Source organism: Penaeus japonicus, unplaced genomic scaffold (genome assembly GCF_977035675.1).
Source record: "Penaeus japonicus unplaced genomic scaffold, GWHDUDI00000001_assembly GWHDUDI00000034, whole genome shotgun sequence".
In the NCBI taxonomy this organism is placed as follows: Eukaryota; Metazoa; Arthropoda; class Malacostraca; order Decapoda; family Penaeidae; genus Penaeus; species Penaeus japonicus.
The window spans coordinates 23040531-23060849 of record NW_028234436.1 but is presented as its reverse complement, the minus strand read 5'-3'; the positions used below and the strand labels follow the sequence as shown (position 1 = coordinate 23060849).

The window sequence follows — 20319 nt, the reverse complement described above, 5'->3', positions numbered from 1 at the left end:
GAATATATAATGCCAATGAACTTTACGCTGAATAACTATCTATCACTGAATTAAGATATATATATAAGCGGCCTTCTTATAAATACAATAAGGAATACATTCTAAAAATTGTCTACTTAATGATTATTAATACTTTATATACAGTACGAACGAATTATGATAAAATCACATACCATTATACATTTCATATTTCATATCTTTTCACATACAATACGAATATCTTACATACATCACAAATATACACCACAAACACCACAACATTACATAACCAGAATAGGAGGGGACGAGACTAAAATATACAAAATCGAAAATGTTCATCTAAATATATTTGACAAAATATAATAATATAAAGATACATTCGAAAAAAAAAATCTATCGAAAATATATATCAAGACATATTCAACAAAAAAAAAATCAATCGAAAAGATACATCAAGATATATCCGACAAAAAAAAAATCAATTGAAAAGATACATCAAGATATATTCGAAAAAAAAATATCAATCGAAAAAATACATCAAGACGTATTCGCCAAAAAAAAAAAAAAAAAAAATCTATTTGAAAATATGGAGCTTGCGTTGCTCTGAATATTATATTCGATTGCCCTACTTCCTGTTATCGACTCTACGGCTTTTGCACTCCCTATTGTGTTCCTCGTGGCAGAGGGAGTCCGTCTGTTATGAATGAAAGAAAGTGTATTGTGTGGGTTCGTAGTGTGGGTTATGTAAGTGTATGTTAGTGTGACTGCTAGTCAGTTAGTGGGTGGGTAGGTGAACGAGTGAATTAAATGAGTGAATGAGTGAGTGACTGGGTGGGTGGGTAGGTGAACGAGTGAATTAAATGAGTGAACGAGTGAATTAATGAGTGAATGAGTAAATTGATGAGTGAATTAATGTGACTATATTTATGAGTGAATTAATGTGACTAAATTTATGAGTGAATGAGTGAATTAATGAGTGAACGAGTGAATTAAATGAGTGAGTGGGTGGGCGGGAAGGTGAGTGAATTAATGAGTGAACGAGTGAATTAATGAGTGAGTGAGTGAGTGAGTGAGTGCGTGCGTGCGTTTGTGCGTGCGTGAGTGAGCAAGCGAGCGAGCGAGCGAGAGACTGTGTGTCTAACGTGTGTACTCCATAAATCATAGCCATTGAAAATCGTGACAAGGATTTGATATTTTATTTATCGTAAATATGACTGCATATGCCTGCGTGCGTGCGTGCGTGCGTGCGTGTCCATACGGATAAAATTAGAAAGCTATCGGTGAATGTAATAAGTCTAGGGATCCATATATCTGACATCTGAGAGAGAGAGAGAGAGAGAGAGAGAGAGAGAGGGGGAGAGAGGGGGGAGAGAGAGAGAGAGAGAGAGGGAGGGAGAGGGAGAGGGAGAGGGAGAGGGAGAGGGAGAGAGAGAGGAGAGAGAGAGAGAGAGAGGGGAGAGGAGAGGGGAAGAGAGAGAGAGAGAGAGAGAGAGAGAGAGAGAGAGAGAGAGAGAGAGAGGAGGGGAGGAGGAGAGGGAGAGAGAGAGAGAGGAGAGAGAGAGAGAGAGAGAGAGAGAAAGAGGGAGAGAGGAGAGAGGAGAGAGAGAGGAGGAAAAGGAAAAAGGAGGAGAGAGCGAGAGAGGAGAGGGAGGGAGGGAGAGAGAGAGAGGAGAGAGAGAGAGAGAGAGAGAGAGAGAGAGAGAGGAGAGAGAGAGAGGAGAGAGAGAGAGAGAGAGAAGAGGAGGAGAGGGAGAGGAGAGGGAGAGGACAGGGAGAGAGGAGAAGAGGGGGAGGGGGGGGAGAGAGAGAGAGAGGAGAGAGAGAGAGAGAGAGAGGAGAGAGAGGAGAGAGAGACAGAACGAGAGGAGAGAGAGAGAGAGAGAGAGAGAGGGAGGAGAGGGAGAGGGAGAGGAGAGAGGAGAGAGGAGAGGGAGAGGGAGAGGGAGAGGGGGAGGGAGAGGAGAGAGAGAGAGAGAGAGGAGAGAGAGAGAGAGGAGAGGAGAGAGAGAGAGGAGAGAGAGAGAGAGAGAGAGAGAGAGAGAGAGAGAGAGAGAGAGAGAGAGAGAGAGAGAGAGAGGAGAGAGAGAGAAAAAGAGAGAGAGAGAGAGAGAGAGAAGAGAGAGAGGAGAGAGAGAGAGAGAGAGAGAGAGAGAGAGAGAGAGAGAGAGAGAGAGAGAGAGAGAGAGAGAGAGAGAGAAAGTAAGAAAGAAAAAGAGAAAGAGAAAGAAATAGAAAGAGAAAGAGAGACAAAGACAAAGAGAGAGAGAAAGAGAAAGAAAGAAAGCATGACATACCTAAAAAGCTGTAAATATATTCGCTTACACACACACACACACCCGAACACACCCACCCACACACAAACACTCGTCCTCAACCACATACCCTACCCAAATAAGCACACACACTCTACAATAGAGTCTCTGACGATATGAGAGAGAGCAGAGCCATTAGATAACCTCCGGCCTCCATGAACGAAATATATAGATTATTGGAAAAGTCGGTCAATATTGCAACGAAAACAGGGCTTGGTGGGGAGGGTACGGATCCTTAAACAAGGTGGTACTTCCTATCCTTTTGGTGGAGTAATATGGTTGCGTTTGTCTGGTTGTTGTTGTGTTTCTAAGTTGAGGGTTATCTTGGTTAGGTTAGGTTAGGTTAGGTTATTTGGTTTTGTATTGTTTTTTATGTATTTTCTTAATTAAGCGATTTTTTTTTTTTTTTTTTTTTTTTTTTGGTATATCTTAGAATTTTAGTCTGTCTCAATTTCACTCTCATTCACATTCTCATTTTCATTCTCACTCACTACATTCCTGTTCGCACTCTCACTCTCGCTCATACTCTATCTCTCACTCATACTCTCACTCTCATTCTCTCTCTCTTAGTATATCTATCCTCTCTCTTTCTCTTTCTGCCTGTCTGTCTCTCTCTCTCCCTTTCTCTCTTTCTCTCTTTCTTTTTTTCTCTCTCTTTTTTCTCTCCCTCTTTCCACCTCTCCCTCTCCCTCTCCCCCTCTCTCCCTTTCTCCTTCTCTCCCTCTCTCCCTTTCCCTCTTTCGCTTTCGCTCTTCCCCTCTCTCCCTTTCTCCCTCTTTCCCTTTTCCCTCTTTCGCTTTCGCTCTTTCCCTCTCTCCCTCTCTCCCTTTCTCCCTCTTTCCCTTTCCCTCTTTCGCTTTTGCTCTTTCCCTCTCTCCGTCTCTCCCTCTCCCTTCAGCCTACCATCTTTCCACCTCCACCATATTCTAACTTGCAAATATCCCCCTGCTTTTATCATACTTGACGCAATATGTATTCCGACACTTCTTATCAATTAGGCATTTAGCATTTCTAAAACCTAACCATTGATCAGACATGCAAGCACTGACACTGACTGCTCCCAAGTCGCTACTAGTCCTAAATCAGGTGATGGAATATTCAAAAAGACTGTTATCAATTCTTAAATACGGTGGAATATATGCGAGCAACTACCTTAAACAGGTAATAGAGAAATACTCGCAGATACACTAGTTAAAGAGTAAGATGAGTAAGATAAGAGTAATACTTAATACTCTGTGGGTTAACTCAAGGACATAAATTTAAGAGATATTAACCCTAACGAGGTCGGTTTTACTTTAAGTACTTGCTTTATGAATCACAACAGGTGAGAAGTCAAGGAATTTATAAAGCGTAATTACAGGTACTTCTAGAAAACATAAATACAGACACACAGAGACATTACAGTATGAAGTTATGAATGTAATGTGCAAATGGCGTACTATAGATATACATGAGAGATGGTGACCTACATCCACAGGGTCCTAACCTAACCTATCCTAACTCAATCTTGAAGGAAAGGGCTAGTCAGAGACATTGACGTAGATAAGACATAGACATAAACAGAGACATAGATATGGACATATACATAGATAAGACATAGACAGATATATACATAAACAGGGACATAGACATAGACATAAACAGAGGCATAGTCATAGACAAACAGAGACATAGACATGGACAAAGACATAGACATAGATAAGACATAGACATAAACAGAGACATAGATATAGATATAGATAAGACATAGACATGGACATAAACAGAGACATAGACATAACGAGAGGCATAGACAGACATAAACAGAGACATAGACATCAACAGAGGCATAGACAGACATAAACAGAGACATAGACATAAAGAGAGGCATAGACAGACATAAACAGAGACATAGACATAAAGAGAGGCATGGACAGACACAAACAGAGACATAGACATAAACAGAGGCATAGACAGACATAAACAGAGACATAGACATAAAGAGAGGCATAGACAGACACAAACAGAGACATAGACATAAACAGAGACAAAGACATAGACATAAACAGTGGCATAGACAGACATAAACGGAGACATAGACATAAACAAAGACATAGACATAGATAAGACATAGACATAAACAGAGACATAGACATGGACAAAGACATAGACATAGATAAGACATAGACATAAACAGACATAGAAATAGACAAAGATAAGACATAGACAAAGACATAGACATAGATATAGACATAAACAGAGACATAAACACAGACAACTGGTGAACATCGGGTGAATCCCATACAAGGGTCTTTGTCCTACTTGAATCTACTGTTAACAGACAAACAAACGCATGACTATACTGAAAAAATGTAGGACAAGAATACTATACCTTCTTGAATATATGGTGTGCTCATGTGTGCGTGGATGCGTTCGTACACGAGTGCAGAAGCGTATTTTCAGCAACGAGCATTAAGCATTCACAGGAATAGCTTTGTTCCTGGGAAAGTGGACGGTGCCAATGGCGTTTTGGGTCGTTATTTCACACCGCCTGAGCCTCTGCGCCTTTCTTGCTAGTCGGAATAATTGTGATGAAAGAAAGAGTAAAAGCACAGGGAGAAAAATATTCAAATATTCAACCGGTGACCAATATAAAAAGATATTTGATACCAACATTAATGTCTTCAATTTTCATCGTAGTTGGATTCACAGCCCGAAGAAAATGACATGTTGCGATGTTGATTGCAATTCTTCAATCGCTCACAGTCGTTTCCAATAAGTTGCGACACCGAGATAACATTGCGAGGCAAACTGAAGATGATAATCATTGCACATAATCGTTACATCAATACACACACCCCAAGCGAAAACGAAACGTAACCTTGAAATAGTTCAAACACACGCGATAATTGGACATAATTGCCAACACAGTTTAAGCTGCGATAGTTAGCGACTCAACTGTTCAGTCACTTCATTTAAGTAGTAACGAGCGTCAATTCAGTCTTATAGGCCGGGCCGCCTCGTGCATATAGCCCGGGCGAAGGAAAGCCTTCGCAAATCTCTCTGAACTGAACTGAATTCAGTCTTACTGAAATTAGTGACTCGACTGTTCAGTCACTTCACATAAGTAGTAACTAGCGTTAATTTAGTCCTAAAAATCCTACATAACGAAATGAAATGAAAAGTGAATTAAAATTGTATTTTTTAGTATCGTTCCGAGAAATAGAATGGACGTTGGCAAAAAAAAAAAAAAAATGGTGCTAATAAATATACATATAAAACGCCTACATGTCTGTGCTTGCGCGCGAATCCCTAAGGTTGCATTATCCTTTGCTAACATCTTCCTTCATATAGTATAAAAAAGAACACATTTCAGGTACAAATATATTTTACATGCAGTCTCCCTTAAAAAAATGGAAATACACGTATACGTATTGACTTTTCTTTGTAATAATTATTTACGTAAAGATTCTTGGTATATATATATTTTTTTAATTTGCTTCTTGATTTCTTTATACATTATTACCTAATGTGTTATTATGGTATAAACATTTAGGTTTAATGTCTCTACAAACTTGTTATTTCTGTGCTATTCATTTATTGTTAATTGACTTAATAAGCTTTAGAGTAATTATATTAATAGGCTTATTAAAGTAGAGTAACAATTTATTGCGTATTATTTGTGTGTGTGTGTGTGTGTGGGCACCATTGGAAATTTATAAAATAAAATAATAATAAAAATATCTAAAGTAATGGTATAATGAAATATGAAAAATAATAGTGACAATAAATATCACCACAACTATCAATATTTACTAATAATACACACACAAACAAACACACAGACGCAAGCATAGATGAAGACACAGACACACACACAAACAAACACACACACACACAGACGCAGGCATAGATGAAGACACACACACACACACAAACAAACACACACACACACAGACGTAGGCATAGATGAAGACACACACACAAAACACACACACACAGACATACACACACACATACACACATACGCAGGCATAGATGAACACACACACTCACACACACACATGCACACACAAACGCACACGCACACAAACACACACACACACGTGTTACCCATGTGTTAGGAGCCCACCAGTCCAGCCCCTTTCATAATAGCCATCAATACTGCATAGAATATGAACTTGCAACCCTTTTCCTATTTACCAATTCGCCGAAAAGGTTGTCAACCTGATGAATGATAAGTGACTTATGTGTTTACTGAAGATTCGATGACTAAGCTAACCTTTTAAAAGTCTCTTGTAATAGAAATGGGATCGATAATAGAAAGCCATGGGTTAGAAATAGCAGAAAGTAGCATTGTTTTTGTTTTGTTTTGTTGTTGTTGTTTTTGTTGACTGGATTGTTTATCAAGATTTTTATTTACTGATAACTCGAGGGAAAAGGTATAGTGATAAACATGTACTTGGACATACGTATATATACTTTTACAGTGTATGTGTGCGTGTGCGTGTGCGTGTGTGTGTGTACGTGTGCGTGTGCGTATGCGTATGCGTGTACGTGTACGTGTGCCTGTACACGTGTATATTTGTGCGCATGCTTTCTCCTAAACTTGCCTTTGTACGCGTATCTACATAATTATAAAACACGAAAACCCTACGTACGCAACACCAACCATCCACCCTCCCATTCTCCCTACACCAACCCCAACACCACTAACCTGTCATTCCTCCTCCTTGCCCTTACCTAACAATTTCTCTTCCAACTTCGGATAAATAATTCAGATGTTCTAGCCAAGGACGCAGGGGCGGGTGGGCGGGCGCGCTTAGGAGAGGAAGGCAAGACACATGAACCGTGTAACTCACACACGCTTACAAACACGTATATGGATGACTCACACACGCATACAAACACACATATGGATAACTCACACACGCATACAAACACATGTATGGATAACTCACACACGCATACAAACACATATATGGATAACTCACACACGCATACAAACACATATATGGATAACTCACACACGCATACAAACACATATATGGATAACTCACACACGCATACAAACACACATATGGATAACTCACACACGCATACAAACACATGTATGGATAACTCACACACGCATACAAACACATGTATGGATAACTCACACACGCATACAAACACATATATGGATAACTCACACACGCATACAAAGACATATATGGATAACTCACACACGCATACAAACACATATATGGATAACTCACACACGCATACAAACACATATATGGATAACTCACACACGCATACAAACACATATATGGATAACTCACACACGCATACAAACACAAACACATATATGGATAACTCACACACGCATACAAAGACATATATGGATAACTCACACACGCATACAAACACATGTATGGATAACTCACACACGCATACAAACACATATATGGATAACTCACACACGCATACAAACACATGTATGGATAACTCACACACGCATACAAACACACATATGGATAACTCACACACGCATACAAACACACATATGGATAACTCACACACGCATACAAACACAAACACATATATGGATAACTCACACACGCATACAAAGACATATATGGATAACTCACACACGCATACAAACACATGTATGGATAACTCACACACGCATACAAACACATATATGGATAACTCACACACGCATACAAACACATGTATGGATAACTCACACACGCATACAAACACACATATGGATAACTCACACACGCATACAAACACACATATGGATAACTCACACACGCATACAAACACATGTATGGATAACTCACACACGCATACAAACACATATATGGATAACTCACACACGCATACAAACACATATATGGATAACTCACACACGCATACAAACACATATATGGATAACTCACACACGCATACAAACACACATATGGATAACTCACACACGCATACAAACACATGTATGGATAACTCACACACGCATACAAACACATGTATGGATAACTCACACACGCATACAAACACATATATGGATAACTCACACACGCATACAAAGACATATATGGATAACTCACACACGCATACAAACACATATATGGATAACTCACACACGCATACAAACACATATATGGATAACTCACACACGCATACAAACACATATATGGATAACTCACACACGCATACAAACACAAACACATATATGGATAACTCACACACGCATACAAAGACATATATGGATAACTCACACACGCATACAAACACATGTATGGATAACTCACACACGCATACAAACACATATATGGATAACTCACACACGCATACAAACACATGTATGGATAACTCACACACGCATACAAACACACATATGGATAACTCACACACGCATACAAACACACATATGGATAACTCACACACGCATACAAACACATGTATGGATAACTCACACACGCATACAAACACATATATGGATAACTCACACACGCATACAAACACACATATGGATAACTCACACACGCATACAAACACATGTATGGATAACTCACACACGCATACAAACACAAATATGGATAACTCACACACGCATACAAACACACATATGGATAACTCACACACGCATACAAACACATGTATGGATAACTCACACACGCATACAAACACATATATGGATAACTCACACACGCATACAAACACACATATGGATAACTCACACACGCATACAAACACATGTATGGATAACTCACACACGCATACAAACACACATATGGATAACTCACACACACATACAAACACATGTATGGATAACTCACACACGCATACAAACACATATATGGATAACTCACACACGCATACAAACACATGTATGGATAACTCACACACGCATACAAACACATGTATGGATAACTCACACACGCATACAAACACATATATGGATAACTCACACACGCATACAAACACACATATGGATAACTCACACACGCATACAAACACATGTATGGATAACTCACACACGCATACAAACACACATATGGATAACTCACACACGCATACAAACACATGTATGGATAACTCACACACGCATACAAACACATGTATGGATAACTCACACACGCATACAAACACATGTATGGATAACTCACACACGCATACAAACACATGTATGGATGACTCACACACGCATACAAACACATGTATGGATAACTCACACACGCATACAAACACATATATGGATAACTCACGCATACAAACACACACCTTAAATGAATATTTAAATTTTCTACTTCATAACCTCGCCATACCATAGTCTAATTATCATGAATTACCTCGCCCTTAATAACAAGATAGATCGATAACCATTTTTTTTCTGTGACTGTATTAATTATATGCTTTTATTTCTCCACGTAGGCCTATGTACTCGTTGTAATTACATCTATTATTTGTATATTAATTACTTGTGGAGTTGTGATTGATATACATGTATGAGTATCTTTAATTACTATTCTGTGTTTGTTTGTTTGTTTGTGTGTGTGTGCGTGTGTGTATGTATGTATGTGGTTATATGTGTATGTGTGTGTGTGTGTTTGTGTGAGTGTGGGTGGGTGGGTGTTTGTGTGTGCGTGTGTGTGTGCGTGTGCGTGTGCGTGTGCATGTGTGTGTGTGCGTGTTCGTGTTTGTGTTTGTGTGTGTGTATGTGTGTTTATGTGTGTATGTATGTGCCTGCGACCGCAAGCACTAGTGAAGTGAAAAAAAAAAGAAAAAAAAAAACGTCTTGAATCTAGGTTGCCTAACCAAAGACAGATCTCACGAAACTATGCCACTTGCTCGAGTTATTTCCATTACAGCAACCTCGTAAATCATTCCCCTGTTGACTACTGCCCTTACTCAAGACTATGAAAAATAATCTTCCGAGATTAGGAGCAGTTCAAGCGATCGTAAAGTGAACGGATAAATAAGAGACGAAGAAAGAGAGTAAGGGAGTCGTTACTCAACGGTCACTGCTAATCTAGATCTTTTGTTTATTGTGGTTCTGTGTTTTAAAATGTTCTTTTGATTCCGGACACTTAAAGGAATTTAAAAGAATGTGGAGGAGGAAGAGAAAGATGTGAAGAGTAGTGAAGAGTAAGAAATGGAAGAGAGGGAGGGAGGGAGAGGGAGGAAGGGTGAGAGAGAGAGAGAAAGGGAGGAAGGGGGAGAGAGAGAGAGAGAAAGGGAGGAAAGGTGAGTGAGAGAGAGAAAGAGAGGAAAGGTGAGAGAAAGGGAGGATGGGTAAGAGAGAGAGAGAAAGGGAGGAAGGGGGAGAGAGAGAGAGATAAAGGGAGGAAAGGTGTGAGAGAGAGAAAGGGAGGAAGGGAGAGAGAAAGAAAGAGAGAGGAAAATTAACGAAGGCACTGAGGATTCACTGCAATTGTAAAATTGGGTAAACACGATGAAATAAAACGAAGAAGAAGGAACAAAAGACAAAGACAGTCCAAAAACGATAATCATTTTAGCATATAAAAAAAGAAAAGAAAATGGAGACGAAAGGGAAAAGAAACAACCGGTAAAACAAATGAAAAATCATTACAGGTTGAAGGAGTAAAAACAAAGAAACGAAAAGGAGAAAAAAGAAATAAACCAGAAATACACCACCAAAAAAATAAAGAAGAAAATAACAGAGAGCGAAGACGACAGATAAACCATCAAAGTAAATAAACAAAATAAAGGAAACGAGAGACCCAAAAAAAGAAAAGAAAAAATCAGAAAAAAAAGAGAAACAACCACCATAATACCATCGGCATTCCAGCCATCGTATTTTCCTTCTTCCTCCACGCTCGTGCAAGACATTTTGGGCAATTGAATGCAATGAGCAACTAGCCTCGAGGTCCCATTTCACTACTCGAGGTCGTGTTCTCAAGAGTGATATTTTACACTCGGTTCGCAAGATGACTGACGTTTCTCTCTTGTTGTGGTCGTGTATTTCGTCTTCTTTGCGTGGCGGATGGAGAGGGAGGGAGGGAGGGAAGGAGAGAGAGGGAGGGAGAAGGAGAGGGAGGGAGGGAGGGGGAGGGAGAGAGGAAGGGAGGGGAGAGGGAGAGAGAGAGAGAGGGAGGGAGGGAGGGAGGGAGGAAGAGAGAGAGGGGGGGGGGGCAGAGAGAGAAAGGGGGAGAGAGAGAGAGACAGACAGAGAGACAGAGACAGACAGACAGAGAGACAGAGACAGAGACAGAGACAAAGACAGAAAAAGAGAAAGAGAGAAAAAAAAACACTGAAATGCGATCGAGAGAAAGCCACAGTCCCAACTGCTTTCGCCCATTAAGAATTCCTTTTAGAGGGTCGATTGTGTCGATCGAGGCGACAATGGCGGACTTCGTAGCGTCGATCGGAACTCCTTGACCTGTTCCGCTCGATAAGCTAAGGGCTCGATAGTTCCCCTTCTGGAGTTTGTGGACTAATTGTATTCTTATTTGGATGTATGACTTCCTCTTATCTATCTATCTGTGTGTGTGTGTGTTTGTTTGTGTTTGTGCGTGTGTGTGTATGTTTGTGTTTGTGTGTGTGTGTGAATGTGTGTGTGTGTGCGTGAATGTGTGTATGCGTGTGTTTGTGTTTGTGTGTGTGTGTGTGTGCGTGTGTGTGTGTGTGTGTGCGTGTGTGTGTGTGTTTGTGTGTGTGCGTGTGTGTGTGGTAGCTATACCTTCATATCTACAACATAACTAACACCACTAGGTATGGTGTCATGTAGGTGCGATAGCAAGATAAGCACAATAAAGGGGACTGACCTGATCTCGCCCTGTGACCTCATTCCACCTCGCTTCGTGAAAGGATAATGAGGGTTGTCCTTATCATGTCCATAAGACTCGCGTAATCCTCTTCCATCTCCTACTGAGGACTCCATTCCCCCTTAATGACTGTTTTTTTAGAGTTCTTGTAAGTTTGTTTTTTTTGTATTTTCTTTATTATCTTTTTTATTTCTTTTTATTTCTGACATAACTTTAGTTTATATATAATCTGTGAGGTTGTTTTGAGTCTTTATAATGGTAATTTTGTTTTGTTTTGTTTTTATTTATATATATTTTTAAGGATAATATAGGTTTACGTTAGTTTTTTTTTCTATCGTTCATTTTATCCTTTATTCTAAAGAACATTTTAGTTTAATTACTAAATTCAATTACTAAGTTCTTTTAGCTTTATTTTAAGGACAATTTAGCTTTATTCTAATCCTCATGTTTCCTTTTAGCTTTCCTAACTTGTGCCTATTATGTCATCAGTCTTAGTTATATTTTAATCGTGTTTCTTATTACTTGATGTGAATTTCTTAACATCAAGACGTAAATTTCTTTAGACTTTTAAAAGAACTATTTTGATATATGGAATTAATTATTCGAATTTGATTTTGAATTTATATATTACTTTTATCTACCTGTGTCTTAGTTCTTGTCTTCCTTCCTTCTAATTCCTCTCTTACTAACTCTTTGGATTTACTACTTCCTTCTTTTTTCTCCTCTTTCTCATTTTTCTTTGTCATTTCATACTTCTTATTCTTATTCTTATTTTCCTCCTTTTGCCTTTTCTGCTTTTCTTTTTTTTTCTTATTCAGCTTCTGATTCTAATTCTACTACTTCTTCTCTTCCTCCTCCTTCTCCTTCTTATCTTTCTCTTTCTCTTTCTCCTTCTCCTTCTTCTCTTTCTCTTTCTCTTTCTCCTCCTTCTTATCTTTCTCTTTCTCTTTCTCCTTCTTCTTCTCCTTCTTCTCTTTCTCTTTCTCTTTCTCTTTCTCCTTTCCTTCTCCTTCTTCTCTTTCTCTTTCTCTTTCTCCTTTCCTTCTTCTTCTCCATCTTCTCCTTTTCCTTTTTCCTTTTCCTTCTTTTTCTTCTTCTCCTTCTCCTCCTTTTTCCTTCTTTATTCTTCTCCATCTATTTCTACTTCTCTTTCTCCTTCCATCTTCTTTTTCTCTCTCACCTCCTATCCTCTTCCACCTTGTTTACCATTTCTCTTCTTCACATCATGTTCCTCTTCCTATTCTTTCCCTTTTACCTATCTAACCTCTCATTCCTTTTCGTTATCTCACCCCTCTCATTTGCTTTGTTATTTCCTTCTATTATTTTTCCCCTCTCTTCTTCCATCTCCTCTTCCTCTTTTTCTCATCTACCTCCACTTCCTTCGTTTCTTCCACGTTACAATTATCTAATTATCTTTGTTATTTCCTTCTATTATTTTTCCCTCTCTTCTTCCATCTCCTCTTCCTCCTTTTCTCATCTATCTCCACTTCCTCCTTTTCTTCCATGGTACAATCATCTAATTATCTTTGTTATTTCCTTCTATTATTTTCCCTCTCTTCTTCCATCTCCTCTTCCTCCTTTTCTCATCTATCTCCACTTCCTCCGTTTCTTCCATGGTACAATCATCTAATTATCTTTGTTATTTCCTTCTATTATTTTTCCCTCTCTTCATCTACCTCCACTTCCTCCTTTTCTTCCATGGTACAATTATCTAATTATCTTTGTTATTTCCTTCTATTATTTTCCCCTCTCTTCTTCCATCTCCTCTTCCTCTTTTTCTCATCTATCTCCACTTCCTCCGTTTCTTCCACGTTGCAATCATCTAATTATCTTTGTTATTTCCTTCTATTATTTTTCCCTCTCTTCTTCCATCTCCTCTTCCTCCTTTTATCATCTATCTCCACTCCCTCCTTTTCTTCTACGGTACAATCATCTAATTATCTTTGTTATTTCCTTCTATTATTTTCCCTCTCTTCTTCCATCTCCTCTTCCTCCTTTTCTCATCTATCTCCACTCCCTCATTTTCTTCCACGTTGCAATTATCTAATTATAAGAACCGGGTGTAATCATCACAGTGCAATGATTTCTCCCATTGCACCAGCCAGCATAAATAGCAACCTATGTTTTCTGTCTCTCTCTTTCCATCTTCATCTTCGTCATCTTTTTTCTTGTTGTTCTTTTTCTTTTTCTTTTCTTTTTTTTCTTCTGCTTTCTTATTTTTTCACGTTTATTTCCTAGTTTTTTTCATTTTTCTTTTTTTTTCTTTTTTTCTTGATTATTCTTTGTCGTCTTCTACTCTTCCCACTTTCCTCTTCCTCTTTATCCCCCTCCTTTCCCTATTCTTTCTTCTCTATACCTTTTTCTTCTTCTTTTTCTTATCCTTCTCCATTTTTTTCCTCTTCTTTTTATTTTATTCCTTCCTCTTCTTCTTCTCATTATTATTCATATTCTTCTTCTCATTTTTTTTTCTTCTTCTTTTTCTCCTCCTCTTCCTTCTTCTTTTTCTGCATCTTCCTCCTTCTCTTTCCTCTTCCTCTTCTTCTTCTTCTATTTCTTCTTCTTCCATTTTTTCCCTCTTTTTCTTATACTTCTCCTCCTCCTCTTCCTTCTTCTTATTATTATTTCTTCCTTCTTCCTTCTTCTTCTCTCCTTCCTCCTTCTCTTCTCTCTTCTTCCTCTTTTCCTTCCTTTCTCTTCTTCTTCCTTCTTCTCTTCTTCTCTCTTCCTTCTCTCTTCTCCTCCTTCCTCTTTTCTTCTTCTCCTCTCATCCTTCATTTCTCTTTCCTTCCACCTCCCTCCTCCTACCTCCCTCCTCTTCCTCTTCTTGCACATCAGAGTCCCCTAAGCATGGGAAATCCCGATGCAATCATTATAGCATAATGACTTGACCGACTGTCAGTCCACATAAATAACAGCCCACGCTCCTTTCCCCTTTCGGCCCCCTTCCCCCCTCCCCCCTCCCTCCCTCCTTCCAGGTAACTACAAGAACACGAGCATTGTGTATAATGAGGAAGGATGAGGGGGAGGAGAAGGAGGGTAAGGAGGAGGAAAAGGAGAAAGTGTATGGGGAAGGAAGAAGGGGAGGAGGAGGGAAAATAGGAGAAGGGAAATGGGGAAGACGGGAAGGATGGGGGACGAGGAAAAGGAAGAGGTGAAAGAGAGGGATAAGGAGAAGGAAGATGAAGAGGAGAAGAAGGAGGAGGAAGAGGAAAAGGAGGAGGAGGAGGAAGAGGAGAGAGAACAATAAGAAGCAAATGAAGAAGAAATAGCGACAAAGATGAATGAATGAGATGATAAATCAGAACAGACGATAAGAAATAAGAGAGGGAGAGAATAAACGAGTGAGGGGGGGGGAGTCATATTGATAGATTCAATGTCCGTGAAACAAGAGGTTTATGAAAGGCTACAAGTTATCTGCAACCTCGATCACTCCATAAAGAAAGAAAGAAAAAAGAAAGGACGATAAAGAAAGTCAAAAGCTAAAAAAAAAAACAGAAATCAAACCGCAAATACAGGACAACGAAATTCCTTTTCCTTCTTGGCGAAAATTGGGGTTGAAACACAATCCAAAATCTAACCTAAGATGGAAATTTTTCCATTTTTTCGACTAACCTGAAGACGTCTTAGGAGTTCCATAACAATGCGACCTTTTGATATTTTTCTCCCTAAACATTCGCTCTCTATTATAAATGATGTTTACTCATTATAACCACCCCTCCTTCCTATTATCACATGTTTATCACACCTTTGCATCGCTTTTTGGTACGGTATAAACGGTCAAAGTAATCAACTGGGTGGTAGGTAGACTCCATACATATTTCAGAAAGTCTTTAATAAATGGACTTATCTTGCGAGATTAGGACGAATTAACAGTCCAGCATAGGGGTTGTATTAGAAGCTACGTAAGAACACGAAAAAGAAAAAGAAAAGAAATTACATATCTTATAATATAATCTACTTATTTATCTAAAAGGACCCGGAAGACCTTGGGATGTTCCAGTATTCCTTCAAAAGTTTCATTTTTCCTTAAATCGTAAAATGATGCACAACCCGCTAGTGATATATAAATATCATTCAAAATCTTCCATAGTGATAAATCTTCCCACCATTAACAGACTGAAATAAAACAAAGTATATAGACACAATAGCAAAAACCACTAAAGAAGACACACCAACCAAGTTATCACGTTTATAATAAGCGAGAAAGTCGCTAACACCGGCGTGACGAAGATACATTACACACAAGAACTAAACGTCTTTCGGAAAGTTATAGACAGCCAGGAAATGTTCCACAACAGCCGTCACGTTCCCCTCATTGCATAATTCACGAGCAGACGAGGATATAAGGATCGCGTGATGGCGGCAGAAGCAAGGATGAGGGTGGCGGAGGTACAGCGAGTGAATGACGTGTGACGCAATTCGCTAACCTCCTTAAGGGTCATTCTTCAAGAGTAATATATAAAAAATAAAAATTATTCGTCTTCTAGTCTTCCCACTTTCCTCTTCCTCTTTCTCCCCCTCTTTCCCCTATTCTTTCTCTTCTATATCTTTTTCTTTTTTTTCTTATTCTTCTCTTTCCTTATCAGCATCTAGTTTTTCCTCTTCTTCTTTTTCTTCTTCTTCTTCTTCTTCTTCTTCCTCCTCCTCCTTCCTCTTCTTCTTTAAGATCTAAAATTTAAAAGAAAATAATAAATTCAAGAGTAATATATAAGAAAAAAAAGAAGTTGAAAAATAGGCTGAAGTCTCACTTTTAGGCTGTTGAGAACCTCATTATCCATGACTAATGCGATTCCGTTGCAGGAATTGGCTTCTTCATGTTTTTTTTATGCAATATATCATCCTATTGTGTGCAAGAGCATTGATCATAGACTATTCCCTTAGTCATGTTACGTTGAAATTTTAATTCACCTTTATCAACACATTCGCAATTATCATATGTGGAGATATATAAATAGATAGACGTACATATCATTATCCTAATCGATTCATTCTAGTTAAATCGTTTATATATTTGACCTACAGTGTCTACCAATTCATTATGGACAGACCAACACACATACGACTGACCACAATACCTTTCACCATACTTCAAAATATTAAAAGGAAAAACAACAGGAGTGAATACAATAAAGGGTAGACGCAATGTAATCGTAAATACCATCAGGATTATTAAGATAGTGTCAATCATGCAAAAAAAAGTAATTGCTACGTAAAGGTTTTTGACCTGTGGATATGGCACATATTTTATGTCTTTGTGTACTTAATGTACTGCGTATGTGTGCCCGATTGTAATCAGGATTATACACACGTAAATACAGCTATGGCAGAGAAAAACAACTAACTAGCTTCCGACATTACTAACAGCTAAATGGACGTATACTTAAAAAAGCCCCATCACGGCTTACACACACAAATCACAATGTAATTAGCGCCAGCAATTAATCATTCCCCCCTCTTTCTCTCTCTCACTTTCTGACAGCGTGAGTGCGTGAGTATCCACGTGGGTCAGGCTGGAGTCCAGATCGGCAATGCCTGCTGGGAACTCTACTGCCTCGAGCATGGCATCTTCCCTGACGGCCTCATGCCCTCTGATAAGACGATCGGGGGGGGCACCGACTCCTTCAACACCTTCTTCAGCGAGATGGAGAGCGGCCAGCATGTGCCTCGTGCGGTTTTTGTCGATCTCGAACCCACTGTTATTGGTAGGTCTATTCTGGCTTTTGGGAATGTTGAGTTGAGTGGTTTCACACGCAATGCTTTAGATTCCTTAGGCCAACTTCAAAAAATTCCTTAGATTCTATGAACACTTTCTTGGGTCTTTTTATTGCATCCAGACGTTGTATTTTATTATGCTTATGGTCTGGTAAATACGTGAATAAAAGAATGCAGCTCTGCTAATAAATATTAGGATTTTAAAAATATTTTCCCTGTTTCACTAAGCAGTTTATCACAAACTGTACATAAAACACTATCATGTGTGATTTTACATCAGCAGAATAAAAATTCTACATGGTTCATGAGAGTAGTTACTGCTAAATATGTTTTGCATCTTTATATTCTTTATAAACATATATCTATGTACAGCCACATTAGATATTAGAAACCTGATTTCCGATAGAATTACTTGAAATATAGAAACTGTAAAAAAGGAAAAAATGTTATCACTATTAACGACCAGAATTTACTTAAAATAAAAAAAAAGTGGATAAACTACCAGAGAAAGATACAGCACTATCTATAATTGTCTTGTTTTAAGGTGGACTGTATTTTTGTCAATAGATTTAAAGACTTACCCCACATATCTATCACTTTTTGCAATGAACCCCAGAGCCCTACCTACAAATGTCTCGATATAAAATGGAACGAACATATCTTCTTTAAACGGTTTAGAAAACCAACAAAGTTTCACACCCATCAACAAAAAAATCCAAACAACATAATTTGAATACAGAAGACCATGCCTTTAAAATTCATCCTTTTCTTACCAGACGAAATCAGAACGGGTATGTACAGAGGACTCTACAACCCACAGCTTCTAGTCACTGGAAAGGAAGACGCAGCTAATAATTTCGCCCGAGGACATTATACTATTGGCAAAGAAATGATTGGCATGACACTCGATCAGATTCGACGCCTTGCAGATCAAGCCAATAGCCTGCAGGTTCGTGGTTCAATAGGTTCAACGTGGTTAGCCAGGTTAGCCAAGACCCTGAGAGTAGCCATGCTAAGAATAAGATTAATCCGTTGATAGTCTAGTGTTTTTTTCTGAATTTCGTTCGTTTTTAAAGTCTAATAGCTACTAACTACTTACAAGATAGGATGTTTTAATATAATACTGAATATTCCACATATTTATCTCTCGTATTACTGGCTTCATGTAGGCCTACCCTATCAACATAACTTGCCTCTTCTCATATTTTCCTTTTCTTCGTCTCATTCTTCAGGGTTTTCTGGTATTCCATTCTTTCGGAGGAGGAACTGGCTCGGGCTTTACATCTCTGCTCATGGAACATCTGTCTATTGATTATGGCAAGAAGACCAAACTGGAGTTCGCCATCTATCCCGCACCACAGGTAATCAATAATGTTATATAAAAAAATAGACTAAGAATAGAAATGCTACTGTTGAGAACTGTTCGAATAACCAATAAATCATATTAATTCATCTTACATTAGAAAGAGTTAGAAAGACATTCTTCTTAAAGGAACTAATTCATAAATACGCAAGTAAGTTAACCTTGTCATTGTTTAGTTATGTATAATGATTTTCCTACTAAAATGATGACCGTGTATAGCTCTAAAGTGAGAGAGGATAGCAAAAAAAGAAGTGAACAAATCTAAAGATGCTTAAAAACATGAAATAAAGAAGTAAAGAGAAGGATACAAGTGAGACAAGACAGTGAGAATATCACATTACCTTTCTTTCAACCGGAAGTTCGACACTAACTCATGCTTCTTACACTTCATCAATCTTATTTTATAAAGAAAAAAATAATTCCACCATGATGAAGACGGAATTATATAACACTATCAAAATACAAAAATCTGTAGCTCTGTAGGTTATCATAGCACAAGTAATCATAGCTTCAACACTAGAGTAAAAACACAGACAATTCACTAAATCGACACTGCCATAAAAAATCAGTCGCGTGGAATAAAATATTAGTAAGAAAAGAGGAGAGAGTTTACGGTGATATTTTGGCCCTGGTTGTCTCGAAGCTTCATTTTCTTTTATTGAATGATTCGTTTTCCGTCTCGTGCTGTGCTTGTATCTAATTCGTGCTGCTTATATAATTCGATTTTTATCATCGTTTATTCATTACCTTTCTTACATTTTATCCAAGGAACTCCATACTAAAACTGGACGTGGAATTATAACGAATTCCCATTGAATGATAGAAAAAAATATTGCGTTAATAATATGCGCATAGGTTTTTCTCGGGCAAAAAGTATTAACTCATAATTAAATATTTAGTCGAAGAAATTCAGTTCAAGGCTTCCATGCGTATGTTAATCTAAAAACGAAAGGCAATTTAGAATAAAGAAGTGTAGGAGAAGTTAACAAAATGTTATCCTTAAAGCTAATTGCAAAACTTTGATCCAAACTATCCTGAGATTTTTCAGTAGCCATCATGTAGTATTAAATGCTTTCTTTACGCTTCTGTTTTTTTTCCGATTATGACAAGCGTTTTACCAAGATAACTAATGTGGAAGTATAAGGACAATTGCAACTACTATAAATATTTTTGTCTAAGTAATGGCTGTACCTTTGCA

The 20319-nt window shown here is 38.3% G+C and overlaps 1 protein-coding gene across 1 annotated transcript in view; it reads left to right on the top strand.

The window, feature by feature from the left end:
- The window catches only part of LOC122250432 (tubulin alpha chain), a 31096-nt gene that overhangs the window by 3259 nt on the left and 7518 nt on the right, over positions 1-20319 (top strand). Inside the window, exons 2-4 of the mRNA XM_086530953.1 lie at positions 17526-17748; positions 18535-18707; positions 18991-19119. Coding sequence (XP_086387079.1) covers positions 17526-17748; positions 18535-18707; positions 18991-19119 — 525 coding nt within the window. The remainder of the gene's footprint in view (positions 1-17525; positions 17749-18534; positions 18708-18990; positions 19120-20319) is intronic.